Here is an 11,253-nt window from a genome sequence, read left to right as displayed (position 1 = left end):
ACACCCTACTTCCTTTGTTCAGCCAAGGCAAACAGAAGCCTTATTGTATCTAACCTTACAATAGGGGCAAAGGTTTCTAAAAAGTTAATGCCATACTACTAGTTGTATCCCTTCACCACAAGTCTTGCTTTGTGTTTGTTTAGAGACCCATCAGCATTGTATTTGACCCTAAACACCCATTTCACACCAATAACTCTCTTGTGGTTTGGTCTGTCAACCAATTCCCAAGTATTGTTCTTGTGTATCATCTCCATTTTAGCTTCCATGGCTCTTTTCCAGCACTTTCTTTAGCAGCTTCATCGTAACTCGAAGGTTTCAGTATTGCCACATCACATCTTTGATAGATGTCAGTGATGGTTCTTATGCTTCTCACAAGTACATCATCAAAATCATCACCAATTGGCTCTTCTTCTTTAAATGGTTGCAGATCAATATCTTGCTGACCTTGTTCAGTCAAGCTTGTATTTGAACCATTCCATTTCCATGCATTTTCTTCATGAAATTTCCCATTCTTGCTCACAATGATCCTTTTGGTGGATGGATCAAAGACTCTATAGCCTTTCTTTGTGTTGTTGTAACCAATAAAGATCCCTGGCACAGATCTTTTCTCCAATTTGGTTCTATTCTTAGCTAGAATAAGTGTGTAGTTGAAACGACGGGAATGTGCAAGTGTACACAATCGCAACAAGTAATAAAGTGACAAGTAAATGTCGAGTTATCGTACCCATAGGGACTGTGAAAAGAATTATTTATGAATGCTATTTAAAACACTTTAGTGAAGAAAATATTTTGTTTGAAGAGGGTGATTAAAAACTAAGATTTTAAACTAAGTAAAATAAATAAATAAATCTCAAATGCACGATTTCAAAGTACGATTTAATAAAGATGACATAATTGTGTTGGATTAATTACATTTCTTTAACTTAGAATTATTAAACTCATGTTTATGTTGTTACGAATAAATTCACAGCAACTCAGTAATTTGCTAACTTATGAACATATTCACCTACACAAATCCATTCATCTCTTAACATATCCCTATGTTAATTCGAACAATTAAGCATATTTTAATAAGTAAACATGTTATTGAACATACATACTCATTAAATTAAACTAATATCTTCCATACCCCTATGTCAATTCAATCGATTAATTAAATCTAATGAGCACATAAAAGACTATGTGAGGTAACAAGGTATCCTTACCTTGAAACAGTTTAATATCAATAATCTTGTAAGTTATGCAAGGCAAGTGTATCGCCAGATACATTACTAATTTAACCTTCAGCTACCTTAAAAGAATAAACATGCACTGATTAAGTATTGGGTCAATTAATTACAATTTCAATCCGTTTAAATAATTAATTCATTAGTTACCTAACAATTTTAAGATAGTTAAGAGAGAAGTGATGGCTAAATTTGCAAGGGTTCAAATAAAATTAGGCCATATAGTCTTAAAGTTAGGTATCAAAGGGTAAAAATTTCATCATGGTTGGCTTGAATGGCTCAAACGGTCCAAACAAAAGTAGCCTAAATTATTTCCAAAGTTCCATGCTTCCTAGGATTTCGCCTCAAGAAACTACTAAGTCAATTAAAGACTTAAACTTTCATGCATGCCTAACTTTCATAAGGAACTCAAAATTTATGGTCCAATTTGCATGCTTTATCAAAAATACATTCATATCATTATTAGGCTAACATAATAATTTATTGAAATAATAGAACTTTATTTATCTTTGAAGTTTAGCTACTTAACAAAATTTCAAATTATTGAACAAAATATATCCTAATCATAATTAAAATAAAAATTTATTTAAACATACTAATCCCAAAAATATACCCTAAATCATTTATTAAAAAGGAACATAAGAAAATTTGAACATCTAATAAAATGAACGAAATTTGATTCCGTTCAGTCTTATCGCCCCAGTAATATTTCAAACTCTGAGCATTAACTTAAAAATTACCTCCCTTACCTTGGAGTTCAACAACTTCATATGGATAGATGCGATGAATCGTAAATGGACCGGACCAATGTGATTTTAGTTTACCTAGAAAGAACCTTAATCTAGAATTAAATAACAAGACTTGCTGACTTGCTTCAAATTTTCAAACTCGAATGTACTTGTCATGCCATTTCTTAAGTCTCTCTTTGAGTAATTTGGCACTTTCATACGAGAACAGTCAGAATTCCTCTAGCTCATTGAGCTGGAGCATCTGTTTCTCTTTAGCAAGCTTAAGATCCAAGTTGAGTCGTCGAATGGCCCAGTAAGCTTTGTGCTCTAACTCTAAGGGCAGATGAAAAGCTTTCCCAAAGACCAACCTGTAGGGAGACATCCCTAAAGGTGTCTTGTATGCTGTCCTGTAGGCCCATAAAGCATCATCCAGTCTTTTGGACCAATCTCGTCAGTTTGGGCAAACTACCTTCTCAAGTATGCCTTTGATCTCTTTGTTTGCTAGTTCAGCTTGCCCATTCGTCTGTGGATGGTAAGCTGTAGCGACCTTATGTTTCACTCCATGTTTATCTAATAACCATTTCAACCACTTGTTCAAAAAATGGGACCCTTCATCACTGATAATAGCTCTTGGGGCTCCAAATCTTGTGAACATGTGTTTCTGCAAAAACTTCATCACAACCCTAGCATCATTTTTCAGATAAGCTTCAGCCTCGACCCACTTAGACACATAGTCTACTGCTACCAATATATACTTGTGACTAAAGGACGTAGGAAAAGGGATAGGAAATTCAATACCCCAAACATTGAACATGCTAATTCAATGATATTTGTTCGAGGCATCTCAATGAGTGGTCCGTATAGACAGTCACCTTGGTACCTACAAGATAAGATCGAAACTTCTCAAAAGCAAACACGATAGTAAGTGACTCTTTTTCTATTATAGTATAATTCAGTTGAGCTCTTGTCAGAGTCCAACTTGTGTAGTAAATGGGATGAAAAACTTTGTTCCTTCGCTGGCCCATAATAGCTCCTATCGCAAAGTCACATGCGTCACACATCAATTTGAATGGCAAATCCCAGTCTGGTGTGATGATTATGGGTGCTGTAACTAACTGAATCTTCAAATCTTTGAAAGCCTTTAAGCATTCCTCATCAAATTTGAATGTCGTGTCCTTCTCCAATAATTTACATAAGGGTTTAGCAATTTTGGAGAACTCCTTGATGAATCTTCGATAGAAACCAGTGTGGCCTAAAAAGCTCTTAACACCCTTTACAGATGTTAGAGGTGGGAGTTTCTCTATAACATATACCTTTACTTTATCTACCTCGATTCCATGTCTCATTATCTGATGCCCTAGAACAATACCTTCTTGTACCATGAAATGACACTTTTTCTAGTTAAGTACTAGGTTTGTTTCTTCGCATCACCTTAGTACCTTCACTAGATTGACTAAGCAATCATCATACGTATCTCCAAATACTAAAAAATCATCCATAAAAACTTCTAAATACTTCTTAACCATGTTAGTAAAAATAGACATCATACATCTTTGAAATGTAGCAGGTGCATTACATAAACCAAATGGCATGCGTCTAAATGAAAATGTACTATACGGGTAGGTGAATGTTGTCTTGTGCTGATCTTCCAGTACTACTGTAATCTGATTATACCCCGAGTATCCATCGAGAAAATAGTAATAGTTTCACCATGCGAGTCTATCCAGTATCTGGTCCAAAAATGGCAAGGGAAAGTGATCTCTCCTAGTCGCATTGTTTAGCTTTCGAAAACTGATGCAAATTCTCCATCCCATAACCGTTATATTTGGTATCAACTCGTTATTCTATTTTCAATGACCATGATACCTTCTTTCTTTAGCATGCACTGACTTGATTTACCCATGAACTATTTGAGATGGGGTAAATTATACCCGCATCTAACCACATGATGATTTTTTTCTTTACTACGTCCTTCATAATGGGGTTCAATATTCGTTGTCCATCAATTTTCCCTTTCTCACCATCTTCTAATATGATCTTGTGCATGCATACAGATGGACTAATTCTGTGAATATCGGCTATGGTCCATCCGATAGCCTTCTGGAATTATTTCAACACCAGGATGAGTTTCCTTTCTTGCTCAGTAGTTAATTCTGCTAAAGCAATCACAGGCAGAATAGAAGAGTTACCTAAATAAACATATTTTAGATGTAAAGGTAGTACCTTGAGTTCTAAATTAGGTGGCTCCTCGATTGACGCTTTTGGTTGGCCATGATCTCTTTTCCCTAACTCCAAAGATTCAATGAGGGATTGCGGATTAACTTCCCTTTGATTAGCTTCTAACAAAGCTAAGCATTCATCCTTCTCTTCATCATTTGGAGGATCTGATGTCAACATTTGTTCCAACGGATCCTTAACATAGTTGAGCTCCATCCCCACTATTAAATACTCTCGATCGGATACTGCAGAACAATAATCAATTGTGTCAGGAAATCACATAGACTTAAAAACGTTAAATGTTAACTGATCATCCTGAACAGGCATAGTAAGCTCGCCCTTCTCCAGATCAATAAGGGTCCTTCCGGTTGCTAAGAACAGTCTTTCTAAGATAATTGGCACTTTTTTGTCTGCTTCAAAGTCTAGAACGGCAAAATCAGTAGGGAAAATAAATTTATCAACAGGTACCAATACATCCTCGATTTTTCCTTCTGGATGTGCTAAGAATCGATCCGCTAATTGAAGTGTAACTATAGTGGGTCTAACTTCACCTATCCCTAATTTCCTAAATATTGACATAAGCATCAAGTTAATACTCGAACCTAAGTCACATAGTGTTTTACCATAATATGTTGCTCCAATATTGCAAGGGATGGTAAAACATCTAGGATCCTTTAACTTTGGGGGTAGTTTGTCTTGAAGATATTCACTGCATTCCTTCGTCAAAGCTACCATCTCAAATTCGCTAAGTCTTCATTTTTTGTACATGATATCCTTTATGAATTTGACGTAGTTCGACATTTGCTCAAGTGCTTCAACCAACAGGATGTTTATATGAAGTTGCTTGAGTACGTCTAGGAACTTCTTGAATTGAATCTCCTACTTCTACTTTTGAAGTCTTTGAGGGTAGGGTCGTGATGGTTTCTTTACTAGAACTAGTTGATTCTTCTTTTGTGGTGATTTTGAATCTAACGGAGTTATTATTTGATCAGAATTAGCTGGTTCTGAGGTTACTTTGTCAGATTTTGCAAACTCTTATTCTGGTGAAACTGAAATTTCAACACTAGGTTGAACCTCCTCTGATTCTTGAGCGTCAGCTAGCTCCTTTTCAACTTTGATGATGTTGGGCTCTACTATCTTTCCACTCCTCAATGTCAACGCTTTGCAATGTTCCGTCCTCAGATTCCTTGGATTCTTCGTATCACTAGGTAAAGCACCTTATGGTTATTTCTTGAGTTCAGTAGCAAGCTGGCCCACTTGATTCTCCAAATTCCTTAGAGTGGCGTCGTTTTTTGCCATGTATGCCTTCAATAAATTCTCTAAGCTCTTGGATGATTCAGCTTGAGTGGTTTCTGAACTTGTTGGGGGAAACTAGGCGGCTGTTTTGGTCTAGGTTGGGCGTAAGTGTTACTGGTTCTAGCCCCTTGGTTAGTCTAGGAAAAATTTAGGTAGTTTCGCTACAATGGGTATTAGAAATTGGATTACAGCCCATGCTTTCCTCGATTTTGGTTTTGGTTACCTATGTAGGACATGAATTCTAGGTTTGATGGACATTCTTCGAATAAATGTCATTCCCCACAATAAAAATAGGCTACATTTTCAAATTGATTTGGTGGCTGTGCTGCAAAACTATTAGACCCATTAGTAGTAAGAGTTTTTAACGTTGAGGATATTGATGATCCCTGAGATGCGAGTGAAGTAAGAGTGTCTGCTTCATGTATTCCAGCAACTCGTTTTCCTAACGCTTCTCTATTGGTTGGCCATTGGTAATTGTTGCTGGCAATCCTCTCAATGATTTTATAAGCCTTATTATAAGACTTAGAAAGGAGAGAACCATTAGCAAAAGCGTTCACTACCATTCTCGTGTAAGCATTGAGACCATTATGAAATGTCTCAAGTTGGATGCAATGTGGGATTCCATGATGAGGGCACTTTCGTAATAATTCTTTGTACCTTTCCCATGCCTCATACAAAGACTCATCATCCATTTGTTGGAAAGCGATGATCTTGTTCCTTCACTTAGCATTCTTGCTAAGAGGGAAATACTTCATAAGGAATCTTTCTGCTAACTCTTTCCATGTAGAAATTGAGTTTGGTGGCAATGAGTTCAACCAGGCTTAAGCTCTATCCCTTAGTGAATATGGGAATAGCTTCAATCGTAATGCATCTTCAGGTACTCCGGCTAACTTGAAAGAATTGTTCACCTCCATAAATAGTCTTAAATGTAGGTGAGGATCTTCGGTAGGCATTCCACAGAATTGGCCCACTGTCTGAAGCATCTGGAACATGACTGCTTCAGCTCGAACTGTTGTGCCTCAATTTCGGGTCTCCTAATACGTAGATTAAGATCATTAAACTCTGGCACGACATACTGTCTTAAAGCTCTATCCCTTTCATCAGAAATAAGGATAGGATTTTGAGCAGGTGCTCTATTTCCTTGATTTAAATTTTCGAAGTTCATCTCTTCGGTCCTTCTCTGATTTGCTTCTCTTTTTTGTTCTCGAAAAGTTCTCTCTGTCTTAGGGTCTACAGGGAGTAAATCGATGATTCAATTAATACTCATAAAACCTGAAATAATCATAAAAAAATTAATTAAGTTAAGAATTAAATAGAAAATTAAACCAAAACGTAAAAATAACAAATTCACAAATAATGACTTTTTAAAACAGTCCTCGGCAACGGAGCCAAAAACTTGGAACGACAGAAATGTGCAAGTGTACACAATCACAAGAAGAAATAAAGTGACAATTAAATGTCGAGTTATCATACCCATAGGGACTATGAAAAGAATTATTTATGAATGTTATTTAAAACATGTTGGTGAAGAAAAATATTTTCTTTGAAGAGGGTGATTAAAAACTAAGATTTAAGCTAAGTAAAACAAATAAATAAATCTCAAATGCACGATTTCAAAGTACAATTTAATCAAGATGACATAATTGTGTTGGATTAATTACATTTTTTCAACATAGAATTATTAAACTCGTGTTTATGTTGTTACGAATAAATTCACGGCAACTCAGTAATTTGCTAACTTATGAGCATATTCACCTACACAAATCTATTCATCTCTTAACATATCCCTATGTTAATTCAAATGATTAAATAGATTTTAATAAACAAACATGTTATTGCACATACATACTTATTAAATTGAACTAAGCTTTTGCATACCACTATGTCAATCCAAACAATTAATTAAATCTAATGAGCATATAAAAGACTATGTGAGGTAACAAGGTATCCATACCTTGAAATAGTTTAATCACAATAATCTTGGAAGTTATGCAAGGCAAGTGTACCGCCAGATACATTGCTAATTTAACCTTCAGCTACCTTAGAAGATAAACATGCACTGATTAAGTATTGTGTCAATTAATTAAAATTTCAATCCATTTAAATAATTAATTCATTAGTTACCTAACAATTATAATGCAAGAATAACTTAGGCATGATTTTACTCAATCAAGCATTTTGCCGAGGCCTATAAAAACATAAACACAACTTTAATAATTTAAGAGGAAGAAATGCAATCAACCCAACACAAATTAAATTCAAGCTAAGCTGATTAAATTAACCATTCCAACAACGTAAATATTCATAGATATGTTGATCATAACAACTACAAAAATTAAAGAGATAGGGAACAAGAATCAAATCCGGTGTTTTTCCGTGGCTTGACTAGGTTGCTCCATTCTTCCTTTTTTGTTGTCCTCGCCTATCAAGGCCTCTATGCACACTTAATTTCTGCTCCAAAATGGCTGAAGAAGAACCCTTTTGTAACAGGAGAAATCGGGACAAGAGCAAAGGACTTGGAATGGGAAAATAAGAAGAGAGAGGAGAGAAGAGATATGAATGAATGAGGGATGAATAAGGGATGCTTTGAATGATCAGCCAAGGGAGGTTTTTATAGCTGAATGTGGCAGCTAAAATTTGCTAAAACTAGCAGCCAAAGAGCCACCCCTTGGCCGGCCATCTATGTGGCAAAGTTGATGGCTTCAACTTTGCTAAATATGGCTTGGGGCAAATCCATAAAGCCACCAATTGTGGAGGGACTTGAATGCAACTTTGAAAAGTCTTCAAGGGCTTCTTTGCAAGATTAATTAATCAGCTAATAAGCTGATTTGGGTCAGCATATGGACGCTTTTGGACTGCCCAATCCTTGGCCGGTTCAGTTCAATCAGTTCGGTTCAACTGGACCACTTTTTTCCATAATTAATTAATAATAATTTATTTAGCCAAAATTAAATTGGGTATAAATTAAAAGTCTTTATATTATGAATTAATACACATAATTGGACTGTCTTAGGCTGGAAATTAATTCACTTGATACTTCAAATTGCTTCTCACTTTTGTGTTTCTAGCAGTGTCAGCCGAGCCATTTTTGCCCTTTGTGCAAATCCGTCGAAAATAACCAAAATTCGTTAAAAAATAATTATAAAATTAACTAAATTTCAACATGTTCATATTTTGAGTGAACTTTAATTATTTTATAAAAATTAATTATTTTTTGACAAGAATTTAACCGAATTCGCATGAATTTAAGTTAAAAATAGTATGAAAAATTGTGTAAATTTTTTTGTTTCCAATAGTAGACACAACTAAACACTTTTAGATGTGAGACTATTGGCTTGAGTCCAAACCAAGCTTCAAAAGGAGTTTTTTCTTTGACAACATTGGTTGGCAATTTGTTAAGCAGATACACTGAGGTGTTCATAGCCTCAGCCCAGAACTTACTTAGTAATTTACTTTCAAACAGTAGGCATCTTGCCATATCAAGTACTGTCTGATTCTTTCTTTCACTAACTCTATTTTGCTGAGGAGTATAGATTGTTGTTAGCTGATGTTGAATTCCAGCCTGCTCACACAACTTCTGAAACCTATCAGACAGGTACTTAGTGCTATTGTCTGATCTCAATGCCTTAATCTTGCAACCTGAATGATTTTCAGCTAAGGCTTTGAACTTGTTGAATACTTCAGGTACCTCAGACTTTTTCTTTAGAAAATTGACCTAGTAGAACCTTGTAAAATCATCTATGAACATCACAAAGTATCTGCTATCATTCAATAAGAAGTCTTTATTGGTCCACAAATGTCAGTATGGACCAATTGAAGCTTGTCTCGAGCCCTCCATGCCTTGTTAACTAGAAATGGCAATCTCATTTGCTTCCCAAGCTGACAAATTTCACAAACTCTGTCTTTGACTTCAACCTTGGACATGTCTTCAACCAGATTGAATTTGTGCAACAAACCAAGTGATCTATAATTGACATGGCCTAACCTATTATGCCATAACCTAGCTTTATTAGCAAGACTAGTATAGGCTTTCTTTTCTAGCTGAATAACATCTAGCAAGAAGCATTTCTCAGTCATAGCTATTGTGACTAGTTCTTGACCAAATGTGTTCTCAATAATGCATGAGTTATTCTTTAAAACAAGTGAATAACCTTTCTCTATTATCTGACCAACATTAAGTAAATTTTGGTTTATATCAGGTATAAAAAGGACATTTGAAATTATATTTTTATTTGACTTTATGTTGATCACAACATTGCCTCTTCCTCTAGCCTCAATAAGGTTTCCATCTCCAATCCTGACTTTGGAAACAAAGCTTCTGAGAAGATCTTTGAACAACCCTTCTTCTGATGCTGTGTGATGAGTACAACCACTGTCTACTAGCCAGTCGCTTCTGACTTTGCTTGAAGTTGTAAAACAGGATGTAGTGAAAGCATGCTACTCTTGAGCTTGAATACCCTCAGCAGCCTGTGCTGGATTCTGCTGCTGAATTTGTGCCCTTTCTTTGTTTTTGCAAACTTTCTCAATAAGACCAAACTACTTGCAGCTCCTGCACTCAATATTAGGCCTGTACCAGCAGTACCTCTCCAAATGTGTAGACTTTTTTGCAGTGAATTCATGGTGGAAACTTTTTCTTCCCATCATCCCTCTTTGGTCTTTCCCTTTTGTCAAGCCATGGTTTCTTTCCTTTGTAGCTCAAACTTGAGCTTTCTTTGGCTTTTTCTTGAAAATCTCCTTCAGGATACTCTTCCAGTCTGTTGGCCATTCTTTGCTTTAATGCATACAGATCATTTATCAACTCAGACAATTAAATGGTTGATAAGTATCTCGAGTCCTTCAATGAGGATATTTTTTACTCAAATTTTTTAGGAAGGTTTGTAATGACCTTCTCAACAACTCTGCTCTCACTAAAATCATCTCCAGGGAGCCTAATGTTGTTGAATGTGGCCATTATTCTGTCAGAGTATTGCTTAATGGTCTTAGACTCTCTCATCTTCAAATTTTCAAAGTCCCTCCAAAGGTTGATCAGCTACTATTGCTTGGTTTTTTTTGACCCTAGAACCTCTTCCTTTAGCTTCTCCTAGGCTTGCTTTTGAGTGTCACAGGCTATTATTCGAGTGAAAATCACATCAGACACTCTATTTTGCAAGCAAGACATTGCTTTGTGCTTCTTCACACATTCTTTACTATGTTGTCTGATTTGTGCAATGGTGGGATTAACCCTCAATGAAGCCGGTTCTATATCATTCTCAACCACATTCCACAAATTATGTGCTTGAAGGTAAGTTTTCATCTTCACTACCCAAATGTGGTAGTTCTCACCAGCAAAGATAGGTGGTGGTGTTGGTGTAAAGCTCATATTGTAGGAACAAGAAAAACAACAACTTTAGTTTCATTTTTTTCAAGGTTCCTCACAAAATAGCTACCACAATAAAGGCCCTCAAAGATGATAGGCTCTGTATACTATTTGTTGGGGTTTTGACAACAAAACAAAGAAGAAAAGAATAAAGAAAACAGATACAAAGAAAATTGAAAAATGAAACCATAAAAAACTGATTTCATCTTGATTTTCATTAAGATAAAAGCATAAGTTACATGATAGTTTCCTAATACATAACTACTCCCCCTAATTACTTGGCTAAAACAAAACTTGAATTACACACAAAATGTAGCTGACATATCAACTATTACATCACATTGGAAATCATTCAAATCATCAAATCTTATTGTGAAAAATAGAATGTTTGTAATGACAATATATCGTTAAAAAAAAAGAGAAATAAAAA

At 35.5% G+C, this 11,253-nt stretch overlaps 1 protein-coding gene and 1 non-coding gene across 2 annotated transcripts; one reads left to right on the top strand and one right to left on the bottom strand.

Moving 5' to 3' along the window:
* Window positions 1-244: 244 nt before the first annotated feature.
* LOC128283926 (uncharacterized) lies at window positions 245-10,826 on the bottom strand. Its single transcript, XM_053021338.1, has 8 exons — window positions 10,596-10,826; window positions 10,353-10,460; window positions 10,096-10,238; window positions 9,278-9,869; window positions 8,921-9,182; window positions 4,510-4,593; window positions 4,225-4,416; window positions 245-630 (listed from the first exon to the last, which is right to left on the bottom strand). The coding sequence occupies exons 1-8, from the start codon at window positions 10,824-10,826 to the stop codon at window positions 245-247; spliced, it is 1,998 nt and encodes a 665-aa protein (XP_052877298.1).
* LOC128284994 (small nucleolar RNA R71) lies at window positions 6,086-6,191 on the top strand. The gene has a single exon (XR_008275410.1). It is a non-coding gene; the product is annotated as a small nucleolar RNA R71 (small nucleolar RNA).
* Window positions 10,827-11,253: the final 427 nt, after the last annotated feature.

The sequence above is a fragment of the Gossypium arboreum genome, chromosome 11 (assembly GCF_025698485.1).
Source record: "Gossypium arboreum isolate Shixiya-1 chromosome 11, ASM2569848v2, whole genome shotgun sequence".
Classification (NCBI taxonomy): Eukaryota; Viridiplantae; Streptophyta; class Magnoliopsida; order Malvales; family Malvaceae; genus Gossypium; species Gossypium arboreum.
This window is presented reverse-complemented; position numbering and strand designations above follow the sequence as displayed.